The sequence below is a fragment of the Garra rufa genome, chromosome 7, assembly GCF_049309525.1.
Source record: "Garra rufa chromosome 7, GarRuf1.0, whole genome shotgun sequence".
NCBI classification, from domain to species: domain Eukaryota; kingdom Metazoa; phylum Chordata; class Actinopteri; order Cypriniformes; family Cyprinidae; genus Garra; species Garra rufa.
Genome location: NC_133367.1, coordinates 46958129 through 46976252, shown reverse-complemented (window position 1 = coordinate 46976252; position 18124 = coordinate 46958129). Strand labels below are relative to the sequence as shown.

Genomic DNA, 18124 nt, shown 5'->3' with positions numbered 1-18124 from the left:
GTGCTTCAGGTAAACATTCAATTAATTAAATTAGAATTGACAATACAATATTGCATGATTCTTTATCTATTGCTCAATTATTTAATCAGCATTTTTCATTTGTTTGCTCTACTTTAGTATCTGACTCTTATTTGAAAACTGGCACTATAAATTATATTTTATAATGTAGTAGTTATTTTCAATTTAGGATGATTTCACCTATCAAAGTTTAGAATGCTATTAATGAATTAAGTGGGGCTAGGGGTGTTGGAGTGGATAGTATTGAAAATAATTTCCTTAAGTTATCCTCTCATATTCTTATCTATCCACTTGCTGTATTTAATTTGTATTTGTCCACATGTGAGTTGCCTGACATTTGAAAATGAGCACGTATTACTCCACAAGGGAGGTGATGTACTTGAACTCAATAATTACAGACTTATATCTATAATCTGTTCAATATCTAAAGTTTTTGAAAAAAATTCAGTTATCTCTTTAGTATGATTTTAATATTTTCCAAAATTGTCTTTTGGATAATAAATTGGTAATAAAACGTCTTATATTATGATTTTTGGGTCTAGACAGAAACTTAAATCTAAAAATCGTTCTTTTCTTATATCATGTAAAGGAGGTACTACTTTGCTTAAATTTGATACTATTAAATGCCTTGGAGTATGGCTTGATTCTGAATTTTCTTTTATATCACATGTTATTCATATTTTACGTAAAGTCAATTTTGAAATTAGTTCCTCACATCGATTATGAAATACATAGTGTTTTTCACAAAGTGTTCGTAAGAAACTTGAGGGGTGGAACTATGACATGGGTTTTTGAATGACAATTTTGATTAAATCCCCTAAAATAAGGTCCGCCGTTCACACAAACTCAATCCTTTCACATTTTATTCTATGACATAAAACACACCAGTTAAACCCCACTTTTGATTCTTATTTTATTTTTTAAACTCTTATGTTTCTTAAAGATGGTTGCTAACATGCTGCTAAATGGGACTACAGGCCCTGTTGGAGGCATTAAACGTCATCACGCCAAACAGTTTATCAATTTACAGTGTTTTCCAATTGTAGTATAATTTATAGTACAATTAATTGTTGAATAATCAATTAATGGTTTCCCGCACCACATTTACTGCCTTTGTCACAGTGAAAGTGAAACTTTAATAACCTATAGTGCTTAAAGCCACGTTAAAGATGAATGTTTTCGGCCACATGAAGCTGTTAGAAAGCAGAGAGATTCAGGATTTTCTAGAAGCAAGGATAAAATAATATTTTGTGTACCCACCCTAACAACATGATAGCTGAAATGTGGTACTTCATTCACTAAAATAAGTTTAATCCTACCATATCCAAAAACTCTACTGTTATTTATAGATTAAATGCACTAGAATTGTATTAAATAGTAGATGGAGACACATTTTGTTGATTTGATTTGTTTACATATTTAACCTTTTCTGTGTAGACGCTCCATCCTTCACATCACTGCCATCCACATCTGCAGGTTCGGCCTCCATTTCTGTTTTCTGAGAATTTCGGGACTCATTACCTATTCATGGGACACAAACGAGAATAGCACAATTATCAGCAAAGATATGAACAAAATTTACTACGATAGATTAACCATATTTTTAAAACCCCATAATAACATCCTTTAGTGTCCTGTACCTTTATGCAATATGCACATGCATGTGCTTATGCACCCACTCTAGGCATGTCACTGACATGTCAATGCACTTGGTGCAATATAACCAAGTACTGTAATTTACTATATGAATTCAAGGTGCTTGTATTTAAATTCAATTTCTTGCAGTTTTATAGTTCTAGTCTAGACTACATCTCAGAGATAAACATTATAATTTTCATCCGTTATTTTTGTCAGACAGCTTTAAATAATTTCCAAAATGTGGCATTGCTTATCCAGTGAAAACAATGAGCTCACAGTATCTCCATACAGATTGTTCATTAACCTACCCAGTAGCTAAAATTAACTTTAATGCAAGCAAATTGCAAAACACATCAATGCAGCTGTAATCATAACATCATATATAAAACAATGACAGGGGATATTTAAAACATTAGCTGATCTATATAGAGACAGAGGCGCTTGCAGACCAAAACAATCATAGTTTCTATGAAATATTAGCGTAGGAATAAAGCGTTGAGTAAATTAGCATAAATTACCTGCACCGCTGCCACATTCAAAGGCGTTTCATCCTTTCCACTCAGTTGATGTCGGTCTATCTTCGTGCCCGTCTATAAAATCATTGTCGTTTATTATGTGAAGGTATTGGCACATTTGTTATCCTTCCACTTGCTTAGAAAAACATCTTACCGCAGATGACTTGTTTAGCCCCAGCCATTGCTCAGACTCTACGGAAGTCCTAAGAGGCCATGCAGTGTTATTTTTTTTCTTCTGGTTTTGTCGTGATCACGACATAATTTTCTCGTGATCTCGACATAATGAGTTGTTTTGTCGTGATCACGACTTCATTTTCTCGTGATCTCGAGAAAACAAAAGTTTTGTCATTATCATGAGTTATTTTTCTCGTTTTCACGACATAACAAAAGTTGTTTTCTCGTTATCATGAGTTCTTTTTCTAGTTATCACGACATAACAGAGGTTCTCGAAGTTACACAAATGCGCCAACAGGTGGCAGTGTTGTATTACAAATGACTGATTGGAGACGTATAATGTACAGTATATCCATGTTTGGGACAGAGCAAGGACCACTCTGTGATTGCTATAGTTTGTGCAGTTAATTATTGACATTTAATTAACTTATAAATGTTTAATGCTTGAATAAAAATGATTATTTTTGCTTTAAAGTGTGTGCCAAAGTTTGGCACATAAATTAAATGGCATTTATTGCAACTCTCTGCGATACCAATATCTCTTATACTGTTATCGCAATAACAATATTTTTTCGATATATCGTGCAGCCCTAATATTAACTAATGATCTGTTAAGCTTTACATAACTTTCATTAATAAATCATTAACAAACATTATTGTAAAGTGTTACTGAATAATAGTTGAATGAAAACCTAAAAAAAAAAAGGTATTCTACTTTTTTTTTTTTTTTTTTTTTTTTTTTTTTTCCAGATCACATCGCATCACATGCTGTGTACAAATCAATTAAACTTTTTGGAAATGTGTTTTTCTGGATTTTGTTGTTGTCTCTCACTGTAAAAAAAAAACAAAGCATTAAAGTTATAGACTGATCACTTCTTTGTGAGTGGGCAAATGTACAAAATCAGCAATAAATCAAAATATTTTTCCTTAGTGTAGCTGTTGATTGCTTTCAGGCCATTCCACACTAATGTAGAGTTGTTGCTTGAAAGCGGTATGATCTTTTCAGAATAGTTTTGCTTTGCTACTCTTAGAACTCTTTGAACAAGGCTTTGTCCCTACTTTGTCCTCTTTGGCTGTTTAAGTTTTGCACTGAACCAAGGTTTGTCGTTGTTAAAGTCCTGGTGGGGGCACACATTTTCCTCACAGAAACTGATGTAGGATGTCATTGTGTCACTGAGCTCATCCAGATTGTAGCTGCAGCCTCATGCCATTATTTTAGAATTTGTGTGTGTGTGTGTGTGTGTGTGTGTGTGTGTGTGTGTGTGTGTGTGTGTGTGTGTGTGTGTGTGTGTGTTTTTTTAGTAATCTACCATTTGCTATTAACAAATACTTAAGTTTACATCTCAGATGCTAGATGGTACTGTGAGGTTATTTTGTTATTTCAATAGCCTACACAATAACGCAAGAGTTTTATTTCGATTTTTGAATTTTAAATTTGTATTTTCTTTTATTTGTCATTTTATCTTTTATAGTAAATTCATCCTTAAAATCCATCCATGAATCCCTGGCACTGGAGCGTGAGCGTGTCAGACAGGCTTGGGCTGGACCTGATCTTCGGCAGTCAACCTCAGATCAGTTGGCCACATTGTGCACGACCCTCTCAGAGGTAAATTTAGTTTTTTACCTCCCTGTTTAAGATTGTGCTAGTTCTGACTACACTATAAGCTGGTGCTGCTACTACTAGCATTAAATGTAAACATAGTTTGTGTTACTGCAAACTGAGGGATAAGCTGAATATTTTGTTATAATTGAAAGAATGCTAGCCCTTAAGGATAAACACACAAATTTTGTACAAATGTTTGGCACAATGTGTGTGGTTTTTTTTTTTTTTTTTCCCATTTTGATATTCTGTGAATTAAAGATGACCTATTATGCCCCTTCTTACAAGATGTAATTTAAAGTCGCTTTTCCACTGAAATTACCAGGAACAATTTGTCTCAGGAACTTTTTTTCTTCAGACCTGTTGCTGTCTGCGTTTCCATAGTGGTCTGAAGTACCATGAAGATTAGGCAAATAGTAGTAGTCAGCTGCAAATATGACTTGACCCCAAAAAAATTCTAACAAAAGGTTTCTCAGTGGTTTACAGTAGTATCAGATGTACTTAAAAACATACTAAAAGTTTACCAAAGTTTGACTCCACAAAAGGCCCTGTTTTCAAAATGGCTGCCATCAGGTCCTTAAAATGACCATTACTCCTTTGTATTCCTCCAAGACCAGGAATACTGGTGCCTGATACATGTTTTGTCCATGTTATATTTTAATTAGCATATTTGCATGATAGATACAGGTGCATCTCAATAAATTAAAATGTTGTGGAAAAGTTCATTTATTTCAGTAATTAAACTCAAATTGTGAAACTTGTGTATTAAATTCAATGCACACAGACTGAAGCAGTTTAAGTCTTTGGTTCTTTTAATTGTGATGAATTGGCTCACATTTAACAAAAACCCACCAATCTTAACAAATTGGCATGTCACCATATTCTAATCAGCTAATCAACTCAAATCACCTGCAAAGGTTTCCTGAGCCGTCAAAATGGTCTCTCAGTTTGGTTCACTTGGCTACACAATCATAGGGAAGACTGCTGATCTGACAGTTGTCCAGAAGATACCCTTCACAAGGAGGGTAAGCCACAAATATTCATTGCCAAAGAAGCTGGCTGATCACAGAGTGCTGTATCCAAGCATGTTACGATGCAACGAGTACATCAGGTGTTATGGGAAGTGTTTTCAGTTCCGGTTGACCTAATTATTGCAGCCTAACAATCCTTTAATGGATTTGAATTATAGGAATGTGTTAATGTTTTTATGTGTAAGCCAACAATTCACTAAAAAGGATTTTTTTTTTATTTTTTAGTCTTATCAAGTATTGAGAACTGGTGGGTTTTTGTTAAATGTGAGCCAAATCATCACAATTATACACAATACTTCAGTCTGTGTGCAATGAATTTATTTAATACACGAATTTCACAATTTAAGTTGAATTACTGAAATAAATGGTCTTTTCCATGACATTCTAATTTATTGAGATGCACCTGTAAGTGATTACAAGTACAATTATATATTAAAGTAATTTGAAATGAGTGACCATTTTAGAGGGTTCACACACAGGCATCTGTTTGGGCTAATTTAGAGTTGTTTATGATCAGAGTTATATAAGTCCATTTTAAGGAAATTTTGGGTGCAATAACTTTTTACATTGAATGTCAAGTCTGTTTTAGCAAAGAAAAAAGCTGTATGTGTCCAAAAACAGTAGGAGTTACATGACATAGGCTAAATCGTTTACATCTCTGGTTCACCCCAAACAAAGATAAAACCTCATAGTATTTCATAAGTATGTAATCATGTCAATGCAATTTAGACAAGTCCAATGGATTTATAGACCCAGAAAACATCGGGTTAGCCAACAAGATTACTTGGCTAGGTCAAATAATGGAGTTAGGATATTTCAAGGGTTTTCTGCCCATCTTGGACGCCATCTTGAAAATGACACATTTCTAGTGGTCAAACCTTGGTAAACTTTTTGTATGTTATTAAGGACACCTAATACTACAAAAACAGCTGAGAAACCTTTTGTTAGAATTTTTTAGAGTTTGTTAGGTTTTTTTTTCATATGCAGCCGCCCATATGGAGTTTGGATTTCAATTTCGACTCTCGGTAACGCAAGTCTGGTAACTTGGCAAATGGAAATGAGTACTTAATGTCAGTCAGCTTGCCGTGGCTACTGCAATTTTTCTCACTGTATTTACAATAAGATGAAATATGATATCAAACACCACTGCCTCTTTTCAATTACATTTAAACTAAATAATAGCCGCAGAAATGTAGTTCAGGGAATGTACATGCATTACAATGAAACAAAATATTATAACAAACAGTATTGCTTTTCGGTTTCATTTAAACGGTACATGATCCACATTTTTGTGGCTGTAACCGTGTACACACATTGCAATAAAACAAAATGATATCAAACAGCACTGCCTCCTTTTATTGTCATTTAAACGTTTAATAACCGTGGAAATGTAGTTCAGGGAACATATTAATGGAAAGATATTAAAGCCAGCTAAAACGATATGATCTTGAATAAATAATATATTCATGACACTAAAGATTACTTGTTCGATTTGGCTAAAACTAATTTTCTCAAGTTTAACCACTACAGAAACATCAGAGCCAGCGGTAAATGTCAGAAGGGCTAGCCCATAAACATGGAAAAAGTCCGATTTTCATGATATGTTACTGTCTGTCATGCATGCTGTCTTGCCTTTTATGCTGATTGTGTTGGTCACTGATTTTTCATTTTATTTTTTTTATTTTGTTTTTAGCTTGAAATGCAGTCACGTTTAACCAGAGTTCACTCTGTGTCACTGTCATCTGATTCTTCAGATGAGTCCTACTGTACTGTGCGTCAGGATCAGGTGTGTGCTTCTCCATGTCTAACGTTTTAAAGTAAATGGTTTTTGTTTGTATATTTAAAATAAATCTGTTATTGTCATTAAGCAGCCCTCCCCCTCTCAGGAGCATAAGCTATATCGTACACCCTCAGTAACAGACTCTACAGCAGAGTATTTTGATGCCAGTGAGGTGGTTTGTGAGAATTTGTTTGAAAATGAAACATCTGATGAATCTGGACTGAGTGATGTCACCACAAGCAACTCTGAACCAGAGGAAGGCCTCAGTATGTATACAGGTTTTTTTCAGTTGATAGTGTATCTCCCATCTAGTAAATTGCAATAGGCTAAGCTTTGTGCTTTGTTACTTTTAATACTTTTAAATTCTGTCCATTTCATTATCAAATTGAAGCAATAAATACAGTTCCGGTGTAATCTACTATGTTTCCATTACTAATTTGCGCAAAACTTTGGCGCTATTTTATAAATGTTGATTTAAAAGTATTGCGAAATGGCGGCGTTTCCATTAACCGATGTTATGCAATTGAAGTGTATATATATATTTTTTTTTTTCCTCTCGTCATGGCAATGGATTTTTGTGGGATTTTGGCTATATTTAATCAAATATGACCTTTAGATGTGAGAAAAACACCATTGTTGTTTTCGAAAATACTTTAGGTTAAGTTTTTTTCCTCAATGTACACACAGCACCCCATATTGACAGAAAAACACAGAATTGTTGACATTTTTTGCAGATTTATTAAAGAAAAACTTTAATATTACATGGTCCTAAGTATTCAGACCCTTTGCTCAGTATTTAGTAGAAGCACCCTTTTGATCTAATACAGCCATGAGTCTTTTTGGGAAAGATGCAACAAGTTTTTCACACCTGGATTTGGGGATCCTTTGCCATTCCTCCTTGCAGATCCTCTCCAGTTCTGTCAGGTTGGATGGTAAATGTTGGTGGTCTCTCCAGAGATGCTCAATTGGGTTTAAGTCAGGGCTCTGGCTGGGCCATTCAAGAACAGTCACTGAGTTGTTGTGAAACCACTCCTTCGTTCTTTTAGCTGTGTGCTTAGGGTCATTGTCTTGTTGGAAGGTAAACCTTCAGCCCAGTCTGAGGTCCTGCGCGCTCTGGAGAAGGTTTTCGTCCAGGATATCCCTGTACTTGGCCGCATTCATCTTTCCCTCGATTGCAACCAGTCGTCCTGTCCTTGCAGCTGAATAACACCCCCAGAGCATGATGCTGCCACCACCATGCTTCACTGTTGGGACTGTATTGGACAGGTGATGAGCAGTGCCTGGTTTTCTCCACACATACCGCTTAGAATTAAGGCCAAAAAGTTCTATCTTGGTCTCATCAGACCAGAGAATCCTATTTCTCACCATCTTGGAGTCCTTCAGGTGTTTTTTTTTTTTTTTTAGCAAACTCCATGCGGGCTTTCATGTGTCTTACACTGAGGAGAGGCTTCTGTTGGGCCACTCTGCCATAAAGCCCCGACTGGTGGAGGTCTGCAGTGATGGTTGACTTTCTACTTTCTCCCATCTCCCGACTGCATCTCTGGAGCTCAGCCACAGTGATCTTTGGGTTCTTCTTTACCTCTCTCACCTTTACCTCTTCTCCCCCAATAGAACTGTTCTGGTCTTCCCAAACATCTTCTATTTAAGGATTATGGACCCCACTGTGCTCTTACGAACCTTAAGTGCAGTAGAATTTTTTTTTTTTTGTAACCTTGGCCAGATCTGTGCCTTGCCACAATTCTGTCTCTGTCTCAGGCAGTTCCTTTGACCTCATGATTCTCATTTTCTCTGACATGCACTGTGAGTTGTACGGTCTTATATAGACAGGTGTGTGGCTTTCCTAATCAAGTCCAATTAGTATAATCAAACACAGCTGGACTCCAATGAAGTTGTAGAACCATCTCAAGGATGACCAGAAGAAATGGACAGCACCTGGGTTAAATATGAGTGTCAAAGCAAAGGGTCTGTATTTTTAGGACCATGTGATATTTCAGTTTTTCTTTTTTAATCTTCAAAAATGTCAACAATTCTGTATTTTTCTGTCAATATGGGGTGCTGTGTGTACATTGAGGGGGAAAAAATGAACTTAAATGATTTCAGCAAATGGCTGCAATATAACAGAGTGAAACATTTAAGGGGGTCTGAATACTTTCCGTACCCACTGTATGTGGGAGTTTTTGCACAATTGACGTGTTTCCATTAGGTGTATTTTCAATTCGCAACTTAAATGGTAATAGGAATGCAGCTGACTATCTCGTGCTCTGCTGCCACACTGGAGCCAACTAGACAATGGTCGGAATTAAAGTTACAAGATTGCCCTCAGTGTATTCTGCTGCGTTTCCATTACAGATTTGCCCAGATTGGTGCTCCAACGTTCCATCCACGAAACATTTTGCATTGAGCTAAGTTTGCCAGGAATGCTAAGGGGTCAAAAATGTAGATTGAAAAGTGTTGCAAAAGGATGATGTTTCCATTAACCGATGTTATGCGACTGAAACACACTTTTTTTTTTTTTTTTTTCCTCTCACGACAAGTAACAGATTTTTGTGGGATTTTGGCTACATTTAATTGAATATGACCTGTAAATATATATAAAAAAAAAAGTTTCCATTGCTGCTTTGTAAAATATTCCTTTTTTGAATTGCCTGAAAAGCCACCTCATGCGAGCATAACTTTTTGGCAATATATGGGAGTTTAAAAAAAAAATCCATTTATGTTTTATTCACATAACATAGGTTAATGGAAACTTTTTAATCAACATTTATGAAACATTGCCAAAGTTTTGCACAAATCTTTAATGGAAATGTGCCTATAGCTACTTGCAGATTTATTTGTTTTGCAGTGATGGAAAAATCAGCTAAAGTTTAGGACGGCCCTTTTTTCTTCACAAAAAAAAATCAAAGTAGCTATAGGTGCGTTTCCATTACGGATTTGCACAAAACTTTGGCCAAATTTTATAAATGTCGATTTAAATTTTATTGCTAAATGACGGCATTTCCATTAACCGATGTTTTGAGAATAAAATGTAAATGTATTTTTCGAATTGCCTGAAAAACCACCTCATGCCAGTGCAAATATATGCAAATTAGCGAATACGCAAATATATGGGAGTTTTTGCGCAATTGACGCGTTTCAATTAGGCATATTTTCAATCCGTAATTTCAATTTGTGCAATTTAAAGGGTAATGGAAACACCGCTAAAGTGAAGGACAGATTTTTTAATTCGCAATTTCAATTAGCAATTTTCGGTTAATACGATATACATACATGCATGCACACTGCCTACCCTACCTTTTAAGTGATCTATTGTAGGCGTTTTTAGTTTTGTGCATATTCATCCATTTATTGGCATATGTTGTTTCATATTCATATTTTTCAGAAGCTGCAAATATGAAGTACAGAGCCAGTGTTTCCAGCACAAATGATTTACCTTCTAATGCTCTGGTCACTGGGAGACGCACAGTGCTTCCTGCACACAGCTCTGATAACAGCCATATCGGAATCCTCACCATCCTGTACAACAACATTGGGAAGGATTTGTCACGGGTCTCCATGCCAGTGGCACTCAATGAACCGCTTAGTTTATTACAGCGTGTCAGTGAAGAGCTGGAATATTCTGAACTCCTGGATATTGCCAACCACACAGATGACCCTTTCGAAAGAATGGTAAGACCCCAGGGCCTCATGCATAAAACTAAAACTTTAGATAAATTTTATTCCATAACTGTGTATGTACCAACAAAAGGCAGATTTTGCGTTATTACCACTTTCAGGAATATAAAACCCCTTTGGCATCTATAAAATGTCTGTCTGTGTGAAAAATCAAAGTTTTCTATTAACCTGGTCATCCAATCAGTCTTTAATTTAATATTTATTCAATATTCATGCTTTAATGCACAAGTTAATCTTGGTTAACAAAAATCTAAATCTTAAAATCTCTTAGTGTCTCCCAGAAATAAGGTGACAAACTTTAGATAGTCTTTAAATGTGGGGTATGCTTTAATACTTAAAGCACACACAGTTAATATATTACTATTTATTCATGTACTTCCATCATTTTTTCACTTTCATTATTACACACCACTCATTCCAGTGCCTTTATGTACAGCTCATACGGTCATCCACTCTAGTGCAACATTGTATCGCCCTAATTTACTGAAATCAGTCAAGGACCTCTTGACCGCAAAAACTGATCATTGCATGCAATTATCTCTTCTGGAATCAAAAACTTTGATTTTTTTTTTTTTTGTTGCATGTCATTAGTTTACGGTTCAGTTTTCGCAATTAACGAACTACTAACTACAACTAATTTGCAGTTTGGTAGTAGTTGGTAACGTCTGCTCTAACTTCAAAACAAGAGGCTCAGCTCACCATGTATTTTCTATAATGGCATATATAATGTGACCATATGACATTTTGCGGTATTTGGCTGATCATTGGTTTGAATGGATCGCCAATGTAATAAATTTTTCTAATACAAAAAATAAGTAAGCCTAATCAGTGTTCTTGTGTGAAGAATTATTGAAGGTAGTAGTGTAGCAGGTATTCAGCAGCAATGTTATCTTGATGGTCTTAAAAATATCTTACCCTTGTAAGAGTCCTAGCTTCCTAGTACTTTTCCTGTGCTGTATGGAAGCTAATACAGTCCTAATTACTAACTTGGATGAGTTGATGTGTGTTCCTCCTCCCAGTTAAAATGTAATGTTTTGTTGATTTTCACTTTTAATTTAGGGCTTTTAACTTTTTTAACATTTTAGATTGTAATGTTCTAATAATAACCATGAAAAGGTACACCTGTCATGAAACCTGAGAGAAAGCTTTTATGGTTAGGAACTGCTGATTGTTGTGACGATGGTACTGATTGTGATGATAGTGGTTAATAAAGTTGAATAATGCTGTGTGACACCAGTCAGTAATATCATTGTGTTCCTGTAGGTCCATTGTTAGAACTTAAATTGTCTTTATGGAAACAAATCATTTGACAAGTCAGACTAACTAAAATAAGCCTTTACGATATTAAGATAATTCAGATAATGTGGAAATATGCTGTTAAATTATCGATGTTTGTTAGTGTAGTGACCATATGACATTCAGGGGGACAAACTAAATATTTAAAACCAGCGTGACGTGGTTTCATTTATGAAGATGACCTTAAAATAGCACATTTGACTGTACTGCAAAAAGTGCTTGTCTGTCTTAGTATTTTTGTCTTGCTTATAGTCAAAGTATCTAAAATTCTTAAATTAAGATGCGTTTACTAGATAGATAAACTTGCATACGATATTTAGTCTTGGTTCAAGGGGGGGAAAAATGCATTAAGTGCAGTTTGCTTAAAATAATAAATAAATAATGATTTAAGAATATTTTACTTACCCTACTGGCAGATAATTTTACTTGTTTCCAGAAGGGGAAAAAACTAAATTAAGTGCTTTTTGCTTAAAACAAGACTAAATGTCATATGTCCTTCTGCATATCTAGTTAATGTATCTTAATTTAGGAATTTGTTGGCATTTTGACTAAAAATAAGACAAAAATACTTAGTAGGATTAGCTTTTTTTGCAGTGTGCATTAGTCTGAAATATTATTTATAATTTTCCCTTTTTTCCCTTCTGTCTTTCAGGTTTATGTCGCTGCCTTCTCTATTTCAGGCTATGCCTGGGCCAGCTGGCGTAATCGTTACAAACCCTTCAACCCTGTTCTAGGGGAAACGTTTGAGAATGTGCGGGAGGACCGTGGTTTCCGTTATATTGCAGAGCAGGTATGAGCACTTATTTACAGGATGTACAATATGAAGGACTTCTGCATTTTAACCTGTCTGTCTGTTGTCCATCTATCCTCTTTCTAGGTCAGTCATCACCCACCTCTGTCTGCCTGCCATGCAGAGTCTGATAACTTCAGCTTTTGGCAAGGTAACAGTTTAAATTGGTGTATTCTTCATATGGATGTAACATTTAATATTTATTTCAAAACAATGAATACCTAATAAGCAGTTGTAATAAAACACCTTTTGATGCTACACTCTACAAAAGGATGTGTTAATTAACACATTTTTTGTTATTGCCATTTTAACACATTTTGTGTCATTTTAAGTTGATCATGTGTAAAGAGAGCGAGAAACAACACAATGTGTTTAACACAAAATGTGTTAAATATCATCCAATCACATTGCTGCCTATGTCACTGCATAAGATGTTTTCATTGGTGGATGATGTGGATGCACTCCACAGAAAAAGAAAGAGGTTTAGACGTTGATTTCATTTCTTAAAACATCACCATCACTGTGGTCAGTGTTTGCTTTTGTTGGGTCTCGACCCTCAAATCTGCAATTGTTTTTTCTATTGCTGCTATAGTTCTGTTCACAGGACACATTGTAGTTGCTAAGAAGTTGATTGGTGCTCCCAGAATGCACTGCAGCATGAAGCTTTTTTTTTTTGTCACCATTGTTGAGATTCATATGCTGATTATTGATGAATGTTTGCATCAACATCACAGATTGTCAAAGTCTGGAGTGCAAAGTGTTTTTAAATAAGTCATTATTTAGTTAATATATAACTTTCATCAACACCAGTATCGTTGTTCATGTTAACATAAAACAATCACAGATACGCTATCATGAACTACCAGTTTAAACCACCTGATCATGTGTTCTCCTGGACTTTTCTGTTTGCAAAAATGTTTGCAAACATAGTTTAAAGCATCCAGAGACAAAACTAATGTTAAAGTAAAGGATCAAGAGCACAACTAAAGCAAACACTGATCACATTAACAGTAAGGGGTAAAAGGTAAAAATCAACATCTAAACCTCTGTTCTAAATAACTTTTTAGACAAACTGGTCAGTAATGTGTGAAGCTCGTGATGCTGTTTGTGGATTTTCTGTTTCTCTTTCTTTCAGCTTGTTAACATTATCAGTTCAACTCTGCTTCAGTGTTCATTTAACACTCTGTATTGTGGGACCAAATACACTGAGCAGTGTTAATAGATTATTTTTTTGTATTGCATTCATTTTAACTGGTTAAGAAAAGCACATCTATGCAGATTGTGTGATTTAAACATTTTAACACACTGCCTTGTTAAGAAGAATAACACACTGGTGTGTTAAAATTGAATTAACACATGTAGTCCTTAACTAGACACACAGATGTGTTAAATATAACACAGGTTGTGTTGTTTTAACATATTTAACACATTAATGTGTCATAAATTGGGATATTTTCAAAATATCAACCTGTTAAGACGAAGATCACATTGGTTGAGTTAAAATGAACACAATGTGTTGTCCTTAATTTAACACACAAGTGTGTTAAGATATAACACGGGTTGTGTTGTTTTTAACATATGTGACCCTGGAGCACAAAACCAGTCTTAAGTCGCTGGGGTTTGTTTGTAGCAATAGCCAAAAATACATTGCATGGGTCAATTTTTGTTTTTTCTTTTATGCCAAAAATCATTGAGAAATTAAGTAAAGTTCATGTTCCATGAAGATTTTTTGTAAAATTCCTACTGTAAACATATCAAAATGTAATTTTAGATTTGTAATATGCATTAAGAACCTAATTTGGACAACTTTAAAGGTGATTTTCTCAGTCTTTTTGATTTTTTTGCATCCTCATATTTCTGATTTCAAATAGATGTATCTCAGTCAAATATTGTCCGAACCTAACAAACCATACATCAATAGAAAGCTTATTTATTGAGCTTTCATATGATGTATACATCTCAGTTTTGTCAAATTTAACCTTATGACTGGTTTTGTGGTCCAGGGTCACATATATGTTTTTAGAATGTAGGCAGTGTTTTCTATGACTTTAGGTTTGTTTTGTGTCTTTTGAACCTTTATAGGGGCATGCAGTCTCATGTTTGGTACAATGTCATTCTAACAAGAAATGTTTTTAGTAGTGGTGGGCCGTTATCGGCGTTAACGTGCTGCGTTAACGTGAAACTCTTATCGCGCGATAAAAAAAATATCGCCGTTAATCTATTCTCAAATTTGGGTTGGGAGCTGGGTCTAAACTAGCAAGCTATGATGACTTTCACCTTGATAGTTTAACGGGGATGTATACCGAAGACTATAGAATAGGGTCGCGCGTTTATGTCTCCTCCGCCAAAACACAGACGGGATCGCGTCGTCCTCCATTCATAAAAACCGAATCTACTATAGCGCGAAATGCCACGTAAATTCGTCGTTTTTTGGATTCATAAATCAAATGTTGGTCAGTCACTTAATTCAAATCGCGATATGGACTAGTGTATGTGAAAACTGAAATGCAAAAATGAAATTTAATATGAATCCGATATGTTCCGTTTGCCTAGCTGTATGTATGCATTGCGGAGATGAGCTTTTACTACACGCATACTGAAACACACGTGACGCTCCCGGTAATTTTTGGCATTTTCATCTCACATGAACAGATAAACTCAATCTCCCAAACTGCTGTGAGTGTCACTTTTACCGTTTCATTTGAGAAAACTAGCATCATATCATACTGTATGACACAGAAACTTCACGGCAACCTGTCAAAATAAAAGTATGGTGTAACATGTAATGGGTTGGGTAGGTGTTGGCGTTAAAAAAACACAATCTAATAGGTAGAAAAAATTATTTCATTGTTAGTTAGTTAGTAAACACAAGTACATCTAATTGAACAATTTATTTTCATCAACAAATTATCATAGAACAGCTTTATGAGCTTTATGATCCATTCTGACTTTAAGTCATTATTTGGGTAGCACACATATTCTGAATGCCTTCAGCAGAATTCAAATTAGCCATTTTAATCTAGATTAATTCCAAGATTTAATCTAGATTAATCTAGATTAAAAAAATTAATCTATGCCCACCCCTAGTTTTTAGACACTGCAGATGAGCAAATCCTTACTTTAAAATAAAGATACTTACAAATGAAATTACAGATCAAATAGTTTTGTTTTTTCAATATAAATATATGCATTTATTTTATTTTGTTTGTTCATTCATTCAGTCATTCTATATTTTTAGACCAGAGATGGAAATATAAGTTCTGGGGGAAGTCAGTGGAAATAGTTTCATCCGGAATGGTTAATGTCACTCTGCCAAAGTAAGTATGGGCTGAGCTCTACACAGCTGTGCGTGAAATAATTTTATTTTCATTTAAAATGGTTATTGAGAGATGTTAAGTTTCTTTGGATTTTTATTTTCATTTTAGTTTTGAATTTTATGTACAGATGTGGCCATTGAGAATGCACATCAAAAGGAAAGGATCACGCACGGTCAAACAGTAGCATACAGGGTCACTAGGAATCTTTTATTATTTTATGTTTTATTATTAGTTGTATCATATTATCTGCTATACATTCTGGATCAAGTTAAATATGGGGTAGTGTGGTAAGAATAACAACAAGAAAAAAAACCTGCACATTTTTATCTGGTCTTATGCACAATTTATGACCAAACAATGACACCATAAGAAAATTGGAAAAATACAGACAATGTATTTGTTGTGCCAGAGACTTGTGCACAAATCAGAATAAATGAGCACAACAGCACTCACAAAATGTTAAAGGTGCATAATGTGGTAGTAAAAAAAAATATATATGATTTAGGTTTGTAACATTGCATGACCAAGATGTGACATAGATTTTAGTTTGTATATATTCTGTCAATTATAGTTCTTAGAAAAAAAATCTAAATCTAAGCAAAAATTGGTATCGGCAGGTCACACACAAAATTGAGATGTGAAACACTAATATTTTTCCATCAATCTTTTCTTCTCTATATAAAAAAAACTGAAGACAGTGGTCATGCAAAACTGAAGAACCCTTAATCTAAAAGCAATGTGTAAAGCATTGAATGTACATTTAATTACATTTATTATAGTTTAATTTAAAGAAGTCATGAACTGAGAAATCAAATTTCCCTTGATGTTTTGACATGCAAAACATCCTGTAAATTTTATAGTTCAAAACGTCCTTGTTAGTCCAAAAACTCGTTTCAGATTATTTTCAGATTAGGACATAATAATGCGACAAAAGTCTGCTTCTGTAGAATCAGATTAATGTCTCAATCATTTCTACATCTTTGGCCCTGCCCGCTGGAGCTTTAGTGAGATGAGAAGCAGAGAAGAGCATTACGGGATAAGAGCAAAAAAACAACAACAACATCTTCTAAAGGATACCAATCCTAGGAAAGCGTTTATTTATTTTCAACCATGTAGATGTCTCAGTAGTGGATTATTTATTTGTTTGGTACATTTTCACTGCTGCTTCCATTGAAGTTTCACAGCAGAGACAGAGCGTTCAAATCAGAGGGCTTAAATCAAGGTATTTAATTTTTTACTAAATAAAATGTTCCGTTATTTCTGAATTATGACAATTTTAATGTAAAATCATACTAATATTATAAGTGCACCTCAGGAGTCAAACAATAAAAAAAATGCAGTTCATGACTCCTTTAAAATAAAGAGTGCAAATATTCCATTTTACTGGCAAAGACTGTTTACACTAATTGAACAAACACATTTATTTAAATAACAAATCTAAATAATATAAAATAAAAACACAGGTCTGAATTTTTTGCATGTGCTGATGTGATGCTGTAAAATGTTAAATGTTTTCATCTTCATCAAGAAGTCTTTTTCGCATAAACATTGACCAATAAATGTCTTGTCATACTGTAATATCACTTCCTCCTTGCAAACAAAATAACTCTTATTTCTACATTAATATATAGAGGGGTCTTATACTGAAGTGAATAATGTTTTTGTTAAAGGTTTTGATCCGATAAACAAAGGTAGCAAATAGAGAACAAAAATAATTGTAACAAAAAAAATGAAACTGCTACTTTATTATAGCAACAATAAGATTAAGAATACACAAAACGGGTTTAAAAAGTCAAATGTTTTAAATGGAGAATACATAAATGGCAGGAGACTATCAAATTTAAGTAAATTTAATCATTTTAAACTACAGTTTTAAAATGTTAAGCATCTGCTGTCTAAGACTACAGTATGTGTTTAATAGGCCAAAGTGTGAAGCCAGCTACTGGAGTAAGTATATATTGGGAGGAAATTAACAAACAAAACCACTGGAAATACATCTCAGCTGACACGTTAACTGAAATATTAATAGTATTTTTGTCTGTCTAGATCAGGGGTGCGCAACCCTGTTCCTGGAGATCTACCTACCTGCAGACTTGTTTTTCCAGCCTTGATCCAACACAGCTGTCTGTAATGCTGCCTTCATGTGATATGGGAAAGATGATGCTTTCCACTTGTGAAGTGGAAATTACCAGTGTGTCGTGTTCAGGTGCTTTTGTTGTCGTAGTGAAGAGAAACATGGCGGACTCGGAATTTGTCCTCACATGCTATTTGGGTAAAAGTTTTAAAACTGTTA

The 18124-nt window shown here is 34.6% G+C and overlaps 1 protein-coding gene across 1 annotated transcript in view; it reads left to right on the top strand.

The window, feature by feature from the left end:
- LOC141338199 (oxysterol-binding protein-related protein 7-like) overlaps positions 1 to 18124 on the top strand; it is a 46323-nt gene that overhangs the window by 15044 nt on the left and 13155 nt on the right. Inside the window, exons 10-16 of the mRNA XM_073843749.1 lie at positions 3818 to 3951; positions 6670 to 6762; positions 6845 to 7022; positions 10136 to 10422; positions 12377 to 12514; positions 12602 to 12665; positions 15753 to 15831. Coding sequence (XP_073699850.1) covers positions 3818 to 3951; positions 6670 to 6762; positions 6845 to 7022; positions 10136 to 10422; positions 12377 to 12514; positions 12602 to 12665; positions 15753 to 15831 — 973 coding nt within the window. The remainder of the gene's footprint in view (positions 1 to 3817; positions 3952 to 6669; positions 6763 to 6844; positions 7023 to 10135; positions 10423 to 12376; positions 12515 to 12601; positions 12666 to 15752; positions 15832 to 18124) is intronic.